Source organism: Bos mutus, chromosome 3 (genome assembly GCF_027580195.1).
Source record: "Bos mutus isolate GX-2022 chromosome 3, NWIPB_WYAK_1.1, whole genome shotgun sequence".
Taxonomy (NCBI): domain Eukaryota; kingdom Metazoa; phylum Chordata; class Mammalia; order Artiodactyla; family Bovidae; genus Bos; species Bos mutus.
Genome location: NC_091619.1, coordinates 100,224,860 through 100,244,457, shown reverse-complemented (window position 1 = coordinate 100,244,457; position 19,598 = coordinate 100,224,860). Strand labels below are relative to the sequence as shown.

Here is a 19,598-nt window from a genome sequence, read left to right as displayed (position 1 = left end):
CAGAACCCTTATTAATCTTGGACATTATTCTGAATAAACTTTTTGCATAGATTATCCTCATTTGGCTTCACTATATCCCACGTGCCCTTGATACAATATGCCAAGGCACTTCTTCAGTTTCCTGTTTAAAAACCTATCAAATTATTCATATCCATCAGTTTCTTCAAAATTCAGTTCCACATTCCACACCCTAATTCTAATTTATTCACCACTCCTTTAACAAGTAACTACCCATTCAGAATGTATAATGGTAGTTCTGTGGGGTTGTTTTTGGAAAAGTATTCTTAGTGATTTCACAAACTTTACCATTTCAACTAGATTGGGCTGTTTAAGAAAGAACAGATCTGGATTCTTTGCTGTTTACTCACACAGTCTTGTGAAAGGGGTTTAGTAACCTGTTAAGAACCTATGAAAAATTTTAAAACTTAATGGACTTTCTCCAAGTCCTCTGTGCTCTGACTTACAAATGATAACCATTGTATCTGACTTACAAATGATAACCATGATGCCATTTGTCAAGATACCCAGGGTCTAGATCCTTACAAGTCACACATTTCTAATTTTCAGCTTCTTTATTACTGAAGAGAAGGGAATAAAACTAGACAAAATTTTGCAAAATGATTCTAACTTGTATGTTCCACCAAAAAGAGCTCAATGGTCAAATAAACTGGCTTCAAGATTATCCCTCTTCTTATACCTTCCATTTCAAATATAACCAACATCTATATCCATTCTTCTGTCATACTATTTTTAAAGCCTTGAGAGACACCCTACATTCTCTAAAGTCATCCCTTCCAATATGAGTTTCTCAAGTCACAGAATCAAAGTTTAAGAAGTCTTGAGCACCTTTAATTGATTATCTGCTTTAAGCTCTTTATTTAGAGAAAACTAAAACCCAGAAAATAAGGAGGTACTATTACAAGGCCTGCCTTCCACAAAAGACCCAATGCCCACAAAAGTTTTTCAGCATCATTAATCTTTTCCTTCCCAAGGGCTATGTAACCGGTTGCTATGCACTAAGATCATTTCACCTCTTTCACAAAAATCAAATACCTGATTTTATCTGGTTAGAAAGTCACCCAGAATCATCAGTGTATCTCCAAGCTCCCCTTGCAGCTAGGTGACCGTGTTTGTGAATGCGTTAGAAGGAACAGGGGAAAAGGTGTGTCATAGTGTGGTCTGCTCCCCACTCTACTCGCTATCTGGAATGAAGACATTATAGCTGGGACTGGAACAGTTAGATCTTGGAACATGAGATGGAAGCTATATGTTAACAGCAGATAAAAGGAACCTGGGTTTCTGATATGTGGAGCCATGAGAGGATCCTTGGCCTATCTAGCTGGGTTATTGATTTGTAAAAGAGAGGGAAAAACTTTTCTTCTTCACATCACTATCATCTGGGATATCTCCAGTCACAGTAGAACTAGATCCCAAATGATAGAGGTTAGATCACCTCTCGCTTTTGAAAACCTAGAGGTGTCTTGCTCAATTTGAAAGGAATTCCATTTCACTCCCCTTCCACCCACCAGTCCATAGCTTTTCTACCCTTTAGGACAAATATCATAAGTAAAGATTACAGGGGGAAAATATCCTAGGACTAGGATGAAAAATAAATGGGTTCTGTTTATACAAATGGACAGCAAATTCCTTGGTATGTGTCAGAAACCCATCTTCTCTAATCCTCTAACATTTTCCCATTTTTGTGATTCCCTGAGGTAAAGAGAAATCTAAAATAACCCCCTGACCTTCACTTTTGTATAATCTCCTCATTTTGAGTATAAGCAGAACCTATAAATATGGAATTATTCTTATGATTATGTTATGTTATATGGCAAAAGAGACCCTGCAGGTGTAATTAAAGCCCCAAACCCATTGATCTTAAGACAAGTGGATTACCTGACCCAATCACTCAAGCTCTTTAAATCTAGGTCTGGAAGTCAGAGGTGAAGGAGGTCATATTTGAAGAATTCTTTGTGCCTTTGCTGGCTTCAAAATGAAAATGAGAGTGGCTTCCAGGAGCTGAAAACAGGCTGTGGCTGACAGCCAGCAAGAAAATGAGGATTTTAGCCCTACAACTGAAAGGAACTGAATTCTATCAACAATACGAATGAGCTCAGATGTGGACTGTCTACAGAGCCTCCAGATAAAAACTCAGCTTGGCCAACACCTCAATTTTGGCCTTGTGATACTGAGCCGTGAACCATGCCACACTGTGCTGGACTTCTGCCCCACAAAACTGTGAGCTAATAAATGGGTGCTGACTTCAGGGCTAAGCTGTGGTGTTCTCTTATGCAGCAAGGAAAAACTCAGCCTTTCCTTCAAGATTAAAAAAAACAAACAAACCCTAAAACCAAAACTTCTAAAAGGCCAGTTGTACCACTGATTATTTTAAACAGGCAAGTTCTGTAATTACTTGAACATGCTCCTATGATAGGGATACAACTTCATTTGTAGTGATGAGAAATAATAATCACCTAGCTTGTCTAAGTATGAATTTGCTTCTGATAACTGTTTTACATTTTCCTATCTTTACTGGAGAAGACTAGACACACAGTATTAAAATAGGATATGGATAGTACTAAAATAGGATACATTAAAGGCTACAGAACATATCAATGATACAACTGTGCCTTGACTTTAGTATAAACAATCCTTGGATATTGTCAAAGAAGTAACCCATAAAACATACCCATAAACCATCATAGATACAGGTATACAGGGATCTCTGTCATTGAGTAGACACTAAAAACAGAAACCAAGCATAGCATAAGGCTCGTCTAAATCTCCAGTCTTAGCATTAATTTATGGGGCCAAATTCAAAACACTAGGTTTTATACATAGCACTTCATTTTAGGAAATATTTATTTCTTAAAAAACAAGACAAAACTAACTTGCTTCCTAATTTGCACAGAAGCTTGCAATCTGTGTACAGTCCTTTCCTCTAAAACCTAGATAATCTATCACTCCATCATCAAGGAGTTAGTCATTCCATTATCAAGGAGCTGGAAAATACAATTATACTTTCTTCACTAATAATTACTATCCTAATTTACCAACAAACATGTCTGTATATAATACAGAACACTATTCTAGGAAAACCAGACCTAGGTTGGGGTGACTGAGGGGACAATCAAGAAACAATCTTTCCTTCCTCCAGTGGTCTGTAATGTCGATCACTATTTTCCACAAAGAAATATTGTTGATTCCTAGGAAATCTGCAGAAACAGCTAGCTATGTCTAGTTCCATAATCTTATTAAATCCCATTATTTCTCATTTTCCCTTATTTAAAAAGAGTTGCCTGAGAAGTTGTCTCCCCACTTATTTCTTCCCTCCAGTAACAATCAGCACAAAAAACATAAATTACTCACTTCAGTTTGTATAACTCTAATCAGGCAAAATAAATGCTGCTGTGTTTTAGCTATGACACCAAACTGACGACAGCGCTCCAAAAAAGTGTCCACAGAAGGGTCGATTCTTCTTTGCAGTTTACTCCAAAAGAGAGTCAATTCCCTATTTTAAAAAACAGAGAGAGATTATGATAAAACATTTAAAGGAACTGGTATCGCTACCCCAGTTTTTCAGTTTGTGAAAGTAAGCTGACAGTAGTGTAACAAAATCTAGAAGAACAAACCATCTATATTCCCTATTTTTGCTGTTTAGTGGCCAAGTCATGTCCGACTCCCTTGCGACCCCATGAACTGTAGATCGCCAGGCGCCCCTGTCCATGGGACCTTCCAGGCAAGAACACTGAAATGGGTTGCCACCTCCCTTTCCATATTCCCTATTGCTTCCTCTCAAACTGGTTAAATTGTTAAAAAGAATCCTCCTTGAAAATTTCCCCACTTTCTTCTTTGTGCCTGGGGGAAAAAAAACAACAGAAGACTACTTCCTTTATGCTGACATTTTCAAAGACTTCTTTAGATCCCACCTTATCCTAAAAGGTTTTACTCCTTACACTGATAATTATAATGACTGAATCAAGCCCTGTTCTAGTGGGCAAGGATCATCAGGCACCACTATGCTGCTAACAAAGTGCATACAACTATGAAGTAGTCTAATGGTATATATACTTCTCCACATTCATCTCATGAGAAATCCTTTTCCATCTCTAAAATGTCATAATGCTACTTAGGCCTGTATCTTGGAATGCTTAAATATTACTAATAAAATTAGTAAAATGACACTCTTGGAAATGGCTACAATAGAAGAATCCCACAAATATACAAAGAAAAGCTTGAAAAGAATAAGTTACATAAAAGCACTGAATGGGTTCAGAGAAACTCTCAAGAAAAAGCACTAGAAACTCAAAATCATCCAGGACAGAAATGAGTTATAACGTGAATATGAAATGTGAATGCAAAGAAAGTTACTTAGCAAAATAGAAGAGAAATGTTATCATTTTCTCATATTTTTAAGGAAGTAACTGACATTTGGATATGGTAAAATTCTTACATAGATATAAGATAGGCCAGCTATGAAAATAGCTACCAGGCAAGTAATTGGGATGACTGTTCATTTTTAAACTTACAAGACTTACACATATGTTTATCTTACTAACAAAACTTTAGAAAATGGAGAATTACATATGCTCAGAGATAAAAAAGAGTACCTACTGAAATATATGTACATGAAATCTATGCTATTTGAAAAGAAAAAATCATTAAAGCTAGTGAAACCTGATTATAAAGATAAAAGGGTAAAGAATATCTACTATCTAAAATTCATCAACTAGCTAGAAGTTTAAAGTTAGGCAAATTTGATAAAGTGATAAAAGGCACGTTGAGAATTAAAATGTCTCAAAATGTTTTTTTTAATAAGTAAGAATGTGTGGGGTCTGATTTATTCCAAATTAGGTGTTTCAAACTCTGGTTATCTTAACTCCAAATAACCGTGACCAAAAAAGAGAATTTCTATCATGTATTTTATATCTGTATACATATTTCCACAGTTTCAATTCAACAATTTAAAACTACTATTGCCATCCCAAACATAAAACCATGCCTGAAACCATGACAACTAGTGGATTACTTACTAGTGAGAAAGTCAAGATGTCACTTTAACCATCCATTCAAATCTACATACCAGAATAATGAACTACCACCAGCAAATTATAGTCTCCCGGATCATACATGTACTTTAATCACTATAATGATGTGATCTTTTTAAATAGACAATCATTGAAAAATATACTGAAAATGATTCTACTGTATGGATACTTCCAATGTTCAGATGATTTACTTCACCTTCAAATTAGGTCACTGCCTACCTCAAGATAACAAATTACATACAAATTTATAAAAATTGGAAAGGAAATTTAAAGGAAAAACTGGCAGACATCTACCTACCAAGTAAGAACTTTACACTATGTTTCTGCAAAGTAGGAGGCCCACGATGTCACATTGTGATCCAGAATTTAGACATTTTAGAAGCAAGGCAAAGACAACTTTGTGGAATTAAGGAATGACCACCCCCTTAAAAGGGCTCCTGGAAAGGCTGATTCTCATGATCTTTTTTCATAAAAAATGTCAGTTAAATATTAATAAAACATATGGATATCCTGGATCTGATCTTTGCCAGGTGCTAGGGACTGACCTATAAATTGGACAACATATATGGATGTTGTATGTGATGGATGGTATATCCATCACAGTCTAGTTGAGAGAGAACAGACATGAAATTACACCTGAAGAAACATAAATAACAACACACAAGATTTAAGCTCAGAGATGCTACAGAAACCAAAGGTCAACGTATCAAACACTGACTGAAAGTTTACAGTGGAGATTAAAGTTCAACTGTATGATTTTATTTTCAAAGTAGCAGCGGTAACTACACATGTGTATGTACACTGTCCCATTCAAAATGGTTACCTTTCTCACCTGCATGGCTACTCTAATTACATTACCACTGCCAAACATCTACAGGGAACTCACTCCTTCAGCCCTTCCTTGACTTTTATAGACAGCCAAAAATCTTTTGTGGCCAAGCTTAATGAATAAGCTAAGTGATATACCTTTTGAGATCAATAATATGGTAACCGCTATGAAGTAGTAAGATTTACTGCAATTTGTTAAGCATCTCTGAAGGAAATTTCTAAAAGAATAAAAAAGTTTGGGCGACAAGTTACATAGTTTACCTTTCAACTATCTTCAATGGTAACCAAGCTCAAGAATGACACTTTATAAATTCTAGTATATATATGTATTTAAAAATAAATGACTGTTTTTATTATCATATTCCAACTTTACTGTTGCCAATAAAATGCCAATTAATATTTTTTTTTCTTTTCTAGACAAATACTCCCATATAGTCCACTATCTTCAACACAGGAACATCTCTATCACAACAAAAGAATCTAATCTATTTGAACAGAATTCCTGGGATTTATTTTCCTTAGTAAAATTCAGTTTTTATGTCATGACTATTCTAACTCTAATATCTACTACCTTACCACCCACTCCCCTCTCTCCAAATAGAAGGGTGAAAGAATACTTCAAAATTCTAAATGTTATATTCTATTGCCCTCTGAAATGCTTGGAAGAAGCTTACTTTTAACAAAGTGTGAAGTGATTTAAGATTTTCTTTCCTTTCCTTTACTCATTACAGCGCCTCAGGAGGCCAACAAGTGGGAAATCCCTGTTAATCCCTTCCTGCTGCAGGAGAAGAGCATTAATCCAAGACCCATTAGGGAAACAAGGGAAGCTGTATGAAGAATATTACAAGAACCATGTGACTACAGTTTAAAAAACTCTTTATAATCTGTAACACATCTCCTATGTGATTTCATGTGATTTCTTTGCACTAAAAACCTAGCTGCAGCTAGCTGATATTACTCCTTATAGGCAAAGAAAGTAACTATAAAAGAAAAGATGCCTATATTTATTATAGGCAAAGAAAATAACTATAACAAGAAAAAATGGGGGTTGCTCCCCCAGCAGTAAATAAATACATCTGCTTTACTGAGGTTAAATCTCTAATTTCTTATGCATGAAAAGCAAACAAATCCTTCTACTTGACAGTGATCAAAAATCTCACTGCTCTGCTAAAATTTCTTTTTACCTACATCATTTCTTTTGGTTGGCTAATAAAATGCCCGCAATGATTATTACAAAGTATAGTCAGTCCTGTCCCACTATCTCCTCCCTCATAGGAGATGTAACTCTAGCATAGAGGAAGTGGCAGCAGAAGACTGCCACTGAGTTCTGGCCCTTGTCAAGGAAACAGCCGTATGAGCAGCCAAAACCCTGCGCTTCACTCTACGACTCTGGCCCTGAGACGGTGGGCAGCGGAAGACTTCTAGAATTCCTTCGATCCTCCACTCCCTTATCTGTACAATGATTATTATGAGGACTGGGTGAGATAATCTATGGAACACAAATAATATTTCTATACAAATTAGTAAATAAAAAGAAATACAGTAACATAAAAAATGCTAACAGTTATAAAACTTTACAAATATATACAGATGCTCCACAGGGAGATCAATAAGGGCTGAAGTATATATAAAAGGCTTTACTAGGTTTTCCTATAAACAAAATGCTTATTTCCAACTTCAAGCCATCCTTAAAAGCTCTTCTAATCAAGATGATGCAAATCAAAAAAAAAAAAAGCTGATGCAAATCCAACCAGTCCATTCTTTGCATACTACCTCCTCTCTAACACCCTGCTTAAACTCTGGTATACAGTGAGCACCTTTCTCTAATACCTTATAGTGTTATCCATACCACTAATCTGATACTTACTGACAGAGTGTTACATTTTAGAGGTTTGTCCTGCTGTCCTAAATAGCTTCAATACAGTTAGGATGAAAGAACCATGGGTTACATTTATTGTTTCCTTTTTAGCAACTAAATACTCTGTATGCAAACAAGACATAAACTGAATTAAAACCAAATAATGCAATTTTGCTGAACAGTACTAAAGTTGCAAAAAAGATTACTATTCAAAAGGGTTTCCCTCTGTAGTGCAAGTTTGACCTAGAAACCTAGATAATTAGTGCGTTTCCAAATATGAGGGTGAAAGTGACTACCAGAAGATGTGAAATAAATGTAAAGGATAACAAACTCACACCTATTTGGTTCATACTGCCATAATTTCATCTTCAAAGAAGAAGATTTATATTGAAGTTAACAGATAACCCTCCATGAAATAATCAAGAGGAGCTCAGACTTTTCACTCTTTCTTTATTTTTGGACTCAATATTTTTAATTAAATGGTTTAGCTTGTAAGTGAGATTTAATTGTCATGTCATCATTTAATCCACTTAAGACTTTAAGTTTGAAACAAACCAATGTTTTACATAAACCCTAAATGCTATACTATGTACTAACAAATAAAGGGAATAAAAACTAAATATACTTACCAAGAACAATATACACTTGCAGTTTGGAGCTGCTGGGTAAGGTAAGTCGTACAAAGAACAAATGCTGTGTTATCCTGACCCTCAGATTCCAGATTACATATGATGTCTAGTATTTCCTTGCAGTCGACCTTTGCAATCTATCAAAAATGAGATGACTAAGTCAAAAAGAAAATGGTGACTTTTCTATAAACTTTGTTATATAACATGAAGCTTCTTTATGTAACGTTTTCTATCTTTGATAATTCATGAGGCAAGAATTAGAAGCGTATAATTTTCTTCTACTAATGGCTGAGTCTGCTGGAATATTTCACACAAGAAATTATTAAACAGAAGAAAACAGACACTATGAGGAAGTTCCACTGCAGTCCCAACACAGATAAAAACATTTTTGTAGAGTTAAAAAAAAAAATTACTCGTGAACACTGTTACTATATAGAAGAATCAAATTATGCATAACTTCAGGTTATTTTCACCTGAAGTACCATCTTTTTTTTCCCTTGTTTTTTGTTTCTTTCTTGTTCAATTTTATTCAAGTCACTCAAGTTACAGAAAGAAAAATACCATGCTTACCCTTCCTCCCAGTAGGGCTAAAGGAGGCCTGCTGAGAAACTGTTTTAAATATAAATGCTACGGTAATATATAGTTTTCTCATATAATTAAGGAAAAAATATTTTGTATAAATGAGTTTTTCACACAACTAAAACACTTTCAGAAACACATCTTTTATATTTATACTATTTATAGGAATCTTAAAACAAAAAACCAATCTCGGAGCAAATAAGAGTTTTCTGGGGATCTTTTTGTATAGTGGTAAAACAGGAGATTAAGACTTCTAAAGAACCTTTCTCAGTCTATTTTATCCTTTTCCTGTCTTAATAAACAGGATATGAAGAACATAATTATTTCATGATTGTGTCAGCACTATAAATGTCAATTATACTAGGCACCAACCGCACAAAACAATGATACTTTCAGGACAAATGAGATGTATTTTCAAGGCAAATGAAGCATATAGTTTAGCTCATCTCTGGTGTTTCTAAGTCTCTTATTTCATAGGTTCAGGATTATGTACATCTTGTTCAAAACTCAGCATTTATCAGTGTCCGAAACATAAATACACCTAGTAAATATGTGCTAAATGAAATAAATGAAATCCGGTCTAACCAGGGTAAACAGTTTATGTTTACAAAGTGAATCTTATTTCTGTGTTTTTTAATCTTTTCAAGGACAATCCAATGACATAATAAGCAATGTTTTAACAGTGGTTAAAAGCAATTATTGTAGAGCCAGACTGTATACATTCTCTTCCCAGCTCATAGCTACTAGCTGTGTGATCCTAGATAAGTTATATAACCTTTCAGTAACTTACTGCCTCTTTCCTCATCTATCAAATGGGAATAACAGAACCTCCCTATAGTTATTGCAAGAATTGTATGTTTCAGCACAGCATAGTGACTACAGTTAATAATTCCATACTGCTTATCTGAAATTTGCTAAGAGTATATGTCAATTATATCTCAAGTTTTAAAGATGTGGTTCATGTGCCTATTAAAGTCAGAGTTAAAGCTTTTCATTAAAAGTAAATAATAAAAAATTGTTTTCATAAAACACATAAATTTTAAAAAGAAAAAAAGTGAACCTTGGGATACTAGAAAGTAATTGAAAAGATCATTCTCAGATGCAAAAATCACTTGGTGCAAATTTATATCTAATGAGTGTTGGGAGGGAAAGTTAAGTTGTTAAAGCCTAAACATAATTAAATTCAGGTTTCAAGGAAAAAAATAAAATCATACATTATAAAAATGGAATTCCATGTCCTCTACCATAGCTGAATCAATCACAAGGGTCATCTAGAGACGAAATGCCCAGAACAGAGCCACTTAAAATTGCGCTGGCTGAAGGATCAAAATAAGGATTCCACAGCAAGTAACAAGAGTTGCTCCAGAGCCACCACCACCACCACCACCTACACTCCACGCCATGTTAAAGCTCATGTTGAAAACCAAGAACTCTAAGGTTCAATTTTTGCAGCAGTATGACATCTCCAAGCTGAGAAATAGCTCAAGAAGCTCTCTATTGCCAGGCATATACATTAGAATGGAAATAAATACAAGCTGCATTTCTAGAATATTTTTATTCATTTCAAATAATTTTACTGTAATATCTCACTTTATCAACATGTTAAGATCTGTAAGATTGGCAAGGCAGGTGGTATTCTTACTTCACACAAAAAATGAGCCTAAGACAGACTGTTTCTTGTCTCAAGTCAACTGTGGTAAACAAAGGGAAAAACTAATCTCATGCCATTTTACTCCTAAAGGGAAATCCTTAAATTTTGAAAAGGTACATTTCAGAAATGTACAGGCTTTCATCCTTTGGAACCAAAGTGTTTAGAACAGTAACAGTGTCTATTAGGCCAGAACAGTCGCTCCTCCTCTCGCCTAACCAATCCTTCTCCTCCTCCAACATCTAATTGAAACTCTTTTTCCATTATCAAGTCTCCATTCATAGATTACTCTAGCATCCAGTGATCTGTTGCCCTGCCCTGAATTCATAGCATGTTGTCAACACTTTTAATTGGGCTGTTTTTAATTCTACTTTGAGTCAACCATTAAACTAGTGATTCACGCTGGCCTTTATCCTTTGTTATTTTACCTCTTCGCATGGTTTTACTTTGGCTCTCCAATCAGATGATGAATGGAGAAGAGCAGTCTTATAAATGATATCCAAAATCCTCTGTGCACTAAATCTGGTCAGAAGGAAAATGTACGTATTCTTCAGTCAAAGTAGTGCTATTTACTAAATACTTATGTACTGTGCTAGACATTGGGGATACAAGTCATTTTTGCCCTCATGTAACTCACAGTCAGGGATAATAAATAAGCAAGATTATAATGTATGTTAAAGACTACACTGGAGGTATACAGAGTATTTTTCAAATACCTTTTGTCAGAAAAATCTAACTGAAATTTGGGGGGAGGGATTTGAAAATAACTTCTTGGATGAAGTCACAACTGATATGTGAATTAAAAGAATGAGTAGGAATAAGCCATGAGAAAGAGGAGAGAGAAATAAGAAAATTGTTCCAGACAGGAAGAAAAAGACATGCAAGGGCCTAAAAGTGAGCATGGTACTGAAGGAACAGAAATATCTCAACATAACAGAGGAACAGAGCAGCACTGCTGGAACATCAGATCGAGCGATTCCCAGGAAGAGAAGCACTTCTGCTCTTCCAGCATCCCAGTGCCTTCTGAGTCCACCACAGGGTAGTGTGGCAGCCAGCCCCTGCATTGCACTAGCCTCTAGCAATTTCTCAAACTGACTTCAACTTTTCTCCAAAAGCTATACATTTCTAGTAAATTTTAAATACTAACATTCTTTTAGTTTGTGTTCAATACTGCCATTTACCTTACATTTTAGAATATGCCTGATAATGATGTTTCTAACACAAGGTCTGTAACACCCAAGCACATGCAAGCCTGTTAAGCCGCTTCAGTCGTGTCCGAGTCTTTGTGACCCTATGGACTGTAGCCTACCAGGCTTCTCTGTCCATGGGATTCTCCAGGCAAGAGTACTGGAGTGGGTTGCCATGTCCTCCTCTAGTGGGCCTTCCCAACCAGGGATCGAGCCTGCATCTCTTATGTTTCCTGCATTGGCAGGTTAATTCTTTACCACTAGCGTCACCTGGGAACCCAAGTACATAATTTTAACACATTTTTTTTTATTATTCATTAACGTGATAATTTTACTTCCATTAAGGTTTTTTATTGAGAAAGTAGCACATTTTATGGTGGGCCTATTTAATAGTAGAATTATTTTAACCTTCTGATTAAGAACTCTGCCTCACACACACCTATCTAGGCTATTAACACTGGAACATTCTTCTAGTCTTACTTTCCACTTTCATTTTACTAAGTAATAAACAAATCTGATTGTGTCTGTTATCTGTCCCTCCTTACAGGCTCTAAATCCCCCAAAAGCCAATACCATACCCTCATTTTGTACTTTTACCCACCACCCCCCTAAATGCCTGCTTCAGGATCACTGTTTAACAAATAAACACCAGTTAACTTTTTTTCTTGGGGTGGGGGTAAAAAGAATCTTAGTATTTTGCCCCAAATACCTGCATTTTCTTGAATGTCGAGGAAATGTGGAAATATGACAAAAAAATTAAGATGACATACTTTTTAACACCTTATTAGTAATACAGTTATATTACTTGTCCCCAGCTACTGCAATTGAAAGCACACTAAAAACAAATACATGGACAAAATATTTATCAGCTAAAGTAAATTAAAACAAAGGTCACTGACAAGATTTTGAGCATTTCAATCAGTATCTAGAAATACTTTGTACCTGGACAGGAAATAACCTTCTTATTCTTAAATATGAATCTTATTTCTGGGTTTACATTTTATAGCTATTAAGACAAGTATAACACGCATCAAATAATTAAATCTTTGTTTACTATTTATCTTATCCACTAGAATACATATTTCAGGAGGGCAAAAGTTTATTCCATTCACTACTGTATCTTCAGTGTACAACAGTTCCAAGCACATGAAGGAATATCAATAAATATTTGTTGGAATGAAAGATAACTACAAGATAAGTAAGTGACCACAAAATGGCAGGATAAGTGGGAAAGACTGAAAACAAGAAGCATAATGTGGACTAGAGTAAGCAAAGAAGGGTTTAAGAAAAATAGCTCTTCAGGGGATACCAGTGTCTAGATGGACAAAGGTGTAAATGACCCCTCAAAAGCTGCCAGAATGAGCAAACAAACAAATGTGAGAGTAGTCATGGCATATGAGGGGAGGAGGATTATCTGATAAAACTGTAAAGAGTGATATTTACACTTAGCTGGCACTCAGTGAAACTAAGGTTGAATTAGTAAGTAAGATTAGAGACTTAGGATGGGCTTCCCTGGTAGCTCAGCTGGTAAAGAATCCGCCTGCAAAGAGGACACCCTGGTTTGATTCCTGGGTTGGGAATAGAACCCAGTACTACCCACTCCAGTATTCTTGCCTGGAGAATCCCCAGACAATCCCCTGGCAGGCTACAGTCCACAGGGTTGCAGAGAGTCAGACACAACGCACAGCACACAGAGACTTAGCACAGAGCTCAACTGCGTCATCAGAAGGTGTCATGAATGAGGCCACGCCATAGAGTTGTGCAGTTTCACATTACACGAAGGTAACCAGCTAAGGAGGTTAATAGGGGCTAAAATTTAGTCAGCTTGCCAAGCCCTAAGTTCCAACATGTGGCACTTCTTCTTTGAAGTGAGACCTCTGAAAGGCAATCACGTGAGATGGGGGGACAGTGGAGCACAGTATTTCTTGCTGATTTCCATAAAAGTACCTATAGGCTAATGCTAGTGGAGACTCTAGGACATGGAATTTATCCTTTGTGTTTTATGGGGAATCACAGGTTTTGCTGTTACTGTTTCTTCTGGATATATACCTGAAAGGGATGACTGTAATTCAGCATAGTTCTTAGTTTGATTAACTTATATTTATTATATTTCTCCTGATTATAAAAATTTATATTAGAAAATCTGAAAACATAAAAATTAGCCTTAGACCTTACAACTCAATAATAACTAATGTTAAAAATACAGTGAATTTTAATCGAGTATTCTGTCTATATACACTAACTACATAGCATGGGTTCAATACATGGCTACTGCAAATAGGTACCTATTCTAGACAAAGGCTGGATTATGCTGATTGTATATTTGTTCTTTTATCCTAATGTTCTGTTGTGACTTAAGAGTTTTTTTTAATCAGTCCATAAGACAGAAAGGAGAATGTAAACAGATTGTCGAGGCAGAGACAGAAGTAAGATGTGAAGAAAAAAAAGCATTGTAAAAGTAATAATAATGATGATAATATTTCTAAACCTTATACAGCATTACGTATGTCATGTACTGTTCTACAATTTATATAAACTAAATTATTACATCTACACAACAGTCCTACAATGTAGATAAACTACTGTTATCCCTATTTATAGATTACAAAACTTGAAGCATAGAGAGATTAAGTAACTTGACAAAAGTTTTACAGGTAGTACACATCCCTAGATCTACCCCAGATGGTCTGGCTCTAGAGTCCACACTCTTGGCCACTTATGCTCTATTGAGATGCTTTAAGGGTAGAACTCACAATACACTATTACTAAATAGAAAGGAAACTATATCCCCAACTGTTTGCTCTTTGAAGGCAAGGAATATGGTGACTGTTTTATGTCTAGACATTTACTGAATTGAAATGAACGGACAGTGAGCAAAACTAGCTAAGAACTTAGAAGCATCTGAAAGACTACTCAGGCTCATTCATTATACACCATGTTTTCAACCTTAAGCTTCTTCCAAACCCTAAACAGTCTCCTCAGATTTTTCCTTACCAAGATTTACCTCATAAAGTCTGATAAACTTAATGATATAAAAATATAAACCGTGCAGAAACATTATTAATGACATTTAAATATACCAGAATCAAAACTGTGTATAAAGGCTAATGTTGGAAACTCAGGTGTCAAAGACAAAAAACATAAGACTTTACTGTATGAATTTTATATATAATGGTTATATGCTTCCCTGACAGCCCTGGTGCTGAATAAGGAATAAAAACAACGAGTTGGACTTGACAAGAATAATGTCTGAAAATTCTCCTATGGCAAAGCACTTAGAAATCCTGGATAAAACACAACTAATGTGTTTCTTAAATACACAGTTGAAAACTCAAGAAAGAAGTGTGAATGGACAACTGCCTTAACTTTCTGGGTTGTTGATAATTTCACTAAGAGGCTTGGGTTTTACAAGTTGTGTTTAGATGATAAAGCTTGAACCTGAGGACAAGAAGTTGGCATTGAGCCCTTCAACATATGGTTGGAACCTCTGAAGAGCTCAAAACTCAAGAGAAAGTACAGACTAAAAAAGGGGGAAAAACAGGGATATAACAGGAAAATATGTTTGTCCATCTCACCCTGGTTCTTGTAGGACCAAAAAGTTTTGGGGAATTTTAATCTGTCCTGATTCAAACTAGAAGTCTCATACAATACTATTCTGTTTGTCTAAAAAATCCAAACTAAGAAAAACAAAATAAGAAGATTCTGGCTGGTAATATCCTTGAATCACCTGGTAGAAGCAAATGCAAAAATGATTTACAGAGATACATGCTAACCAAGGCCTATGAAAATTTTCAGACATAAAGCATTCCCTACCCCCATCCATCCCACCAAAACTGATGCTCACAATCCCAAACTATAAAAAGCACAAATAAACAAGCCACTCCAGAAATGTCACCACACACAATAAATATCAGATTTAGACTCCTGAGAATTTCAGATAACAGAATACACAGCACAAAGACTGAAACCTAATATGGACTTTGCTTGGTTTAAAAAATGAAATAAGGAACTAGGAATAAAACCACCATATGACCCAGCAATCCCACTCCTAGGCATATACCCTGAGGAAATCAAAATTGGAAGACACACACGTATCCCATTGTTTATTGCAGCACTATTTACAATAGCTAGAACATGGAAGCCACCTAGATGTCCATTGACAGATGAATGGATAAAGAAGTTGTATATATACACAATGGAATATTACTCAGCCATAAAAAGGAACACATCTGAGTCAGTTCTAATGAGGTGGATGAACCTAGAACCTATTATACAGAGTGAAGTGAATCAGAAAGAGAAAGATAAATACCGTATTCTAACATATATACAGCATCTAGAAAAATGGTACTGAAGAATTTATTTACAGGACAGGGGGACAGGGGAGGAGTAGGGTGAGATGTATGGAAAGAGTAACATGGAAACTTACATTACCATATGTAAAATAGATCGCCAAAAGGAATTTGTTATATATCTCAGGAAACTCAAACACGGGCTCTGTATCAATCTAGAGGAGTGGGATGGGGAGGGAGATGGGAGGGGGTTTCAAAAGAGAGGGGATACATGTATACCTATGGTATACATGGATACATGTATACCTATGGCCGATTCATGTTGAGGTTTGACAGAAAACAGCAAAATTCTGTAAAGCAATTATCCTTCAATAAAAAATAATTTTAAAAAATTAAATAAGGGCAATATAAGTTTGATAATAATTTGGGGAAAAGAGACAGAGACAAAAACATGTAGGAACCTTAAATGCATAGTTAAGTGAAGGAAGTCAATCTGAAAAGGCTACATAATGTATGATTCCAACTACATGATATTCCAGAAAAGGTAAAACTATGGAGGCAGTAAAAAGATCAGCGATTGTCAGGGGCATGAGAGGAAAGTGAGGGATGAACAGGCAGAGTACTTTAGGGCAGTGACACTACGCTGTGTGACTCTGCAATGGTAGATACAAGTCATTACAGGTTTGTCAAAACCCACAGAATGTACACCACCAAGAGTGGGACCTAAGATAAACTATGGACTTTAGTAAATAATAACGTATTGGCTCACCTATTGTTAACAAATTTAAGACATCAATGACAAGATGTCAACGGGCGACTCTAGGGCTGAGGGAGTACAAATGGGAACTCTGTACTTTCTGCTCAATTTTTCTGTAAATCTAAAACTCCTCAAAAAAAAAAAAACAACAATCTAATGATTAAAAACAATTTGATCATTTCAATAATTAAATTATTTATCTTTTTAGTACTGATCTTCAAGAGTTCTATATATATTCAGGATTCAAGAATTCAGTTCAATTCTACATATATTTAATCCTATATCTATTCTTGAATATATATATAGTTAGCAAATATTTTCTCCCATTCTGCAGATCAACTTTTCATGTTGTTGACTTTGACATACAAAGTTGGATACAGTCCTACTTGTTTTTCCTTTTGTCACCTGTGTTATTGGTGTCGGATATAAGAAACAACAGCATAATCAAGGGTCTTAAAGATTAATTCCTGTATTTTCTTTGAAGATGATACAGTTTCAGCTAGTACATTTAAGTCTGTGATTCATTCAGAGTTAAATTCTGCACATGGTATTAAGGGTCAAACTTCATTCTGCTGCAAGTAGATATCCATTTGTTAAAGAACCAACTATTGAAGACTATTCTTTCCACCACTGAATTCTCTTGGCAGCCATGTAGAAAATCAACTGGCCATTAAGTGTGAAGGCTTACTTCTGGACTTTCAATTTCAGTCTATTGATTTTTTTTTTCCTACACTTTTGCCAGGAAAACACTGTCTTGATTACTGACATTTTTAGTGACCTTTGAAATAAAGACAAATGAGCCCTCCAAGTTTGTTCTTTTACAAGACTGTTTGGGCTACCCAGGGCCCCTTGAATTTCCACATGAATTTTAGGATCATCTTGTCAATTTCTGCAAGAGAGAAAACAGAATTTTGACACAGGTAGCACTGAATCTGAGGATCAATTTGGGGAGTACTGCCATCTTCAAGGTATTGTTTTCTGGTCCACGAACATGGGATGTTGCTCCATTTACTTCTTTCAACAAATTTTTGAAGTCTTTAGTATACAAATGAGTCTTGTACTTCTTTTAAAAGATTTATTCCCATATTTTTTATTCTTTTTGATGCTATTGTACATGAAATTGTTTTCCTAATTATATTTTTGTGTTGTTCATTGTTAGATGTATATACATAAAAATCATTTTTGTATATTGTTCTCATTAGAATCATTTATATATAAGATCATGATACATGCAATCAGAAATACTTATACACCTTACTTTTCAATCGAGATGCCTTTTAGCTATTTCCCTGCCTAACTGCTCCAGCTAAAACTTCCCATACAATATTTAATAGAAGCAGCAAAAGCAGACATTCTTGTTTTGTCCCTGATCTTATGGAAAACCATTCAATCTTTCATCATTAAGTATAAAGTTGGCCGTGGGTTTCCACAAATGCTCCTTATTGGGGCGAGGAAGTTTTCAGCTTATTCCTAGATTGCTGAATGTTTTTAACACAAAAGTGTACAGGATCTTGTTAAATGCTTTTTCTGTCTCTGACGACAGAGGCAGACATACTTTTTGTCCTTTTTTCTATGGCACAGTATTCACATATAACCTACGGACATATAACCTTCTGTATACTTTAAATCACCCCTAGATTGTTCATAATACCATCATGTCTGTCTCTCTGTGACCCTATGGATTGTAGCCCACCAGGCTCCTCTGTCCAGGGGATTCTCCAGGCAAGAATACTGGAGTGGGTTGCCATTTCCTCCTCCAGAGGATCTTCCCTACCCAGGGATCAAACCAGTGTCTCCTGTACTGCAGGTGAATTCTTTACCCTTGAGCCATCGCAGAAGCCCAATACAATGTAAAGGTTATGTAAACAGTTGTTGGAGTGCACAGATTCAAGTTTTGCTTTTTGGAACTTTCTGGAAAATATTTCCCTGAATATTTTTAATCCATAGGTGGAGGCAGAACCTAAGGATACAGAGGGCAGACAGCACTCCTTTATTTTATATTGCTGGGTTTTGTTGAGGATTTTTGCATCCATACTCATTACAGATATTGATCTGTATCTTTCTTTTGATGTCGTTGTCTGGTTTTAGTTGTCAGGATAATAATGGCCTCAGTGCATGAGTTTGGAAGCACCCCCTCCTCTTTTTTTTTCTAGAAGACTTTGTAAAGGACTGGTGTAAACTTTTCTAATGTGCTTTGCACAACTGATCAGTGAAGGTGTGGGTTTTTCTTTACGGGAAGTTTTACAATTACCTACTCAATCTCTTTACTAGTCATAGGTATGTATATTCAGTTTTTCTTCTTTTTTTTGGTTAGTTTTAGTAGCTTGTTTCATTCTGAGATCTGTCCATTTCATCTTAGCAAATCCAACATTTTGGCATATAGTCATTCAAGGAATACTCTCATAATCTTTATCCCTGCTATGTCAGTTGTCATGTCCTCTCATTTGTTCCTGATTTTCATAATTTGAGTATTCTTTCTTCATGTTCAGTCTAACTAAAACTTTATCAATTCTGTTGATCTTTAAAAACAAAAGCAACTTTTACTGCTTTTTCTATTGATTTTATTTCATTTATTTACATTCTAATCATGATCATCCTCCTTCCTTCTGCTTGCTTTGGGTTTAGTCTGCTCTTCTTTCCTGTCTTTTAGGGCAGATGGTTAAGTTATTAATTTGAGGTCTCTTTTTTTTTTGGCCACACTATGTGGCTTGCAGGATCTCAGTTCCCCAACCAGGGAGTGAACCAGGGCCACAGCAGCGAAAGCCCGGAATCTCA

General features: G+C 35.7%; 1 protein-coding gene across 1 annotated transcript in view; it reads right to left on the bottom strand.

Annotated features, from left to right (window-relative positions):
* RLF (RLF zinc finger) overlaps positions 1 to 19,598 on the bottom strand; it is an 80,123-nt gene that overhangs the window by 6,055 nt on the left and 54,470 nt on the right. The window contains 2 exon segments of the mRNA XM_070368202.1: positions 3,370 to 3,511; positions 8,364 to 8,500. Of these exon segments, the coding sequence (XP_070224303.1) occupies positions 3,370 to 3,511; positions 8,364 to 8,500 (279 nt within the window).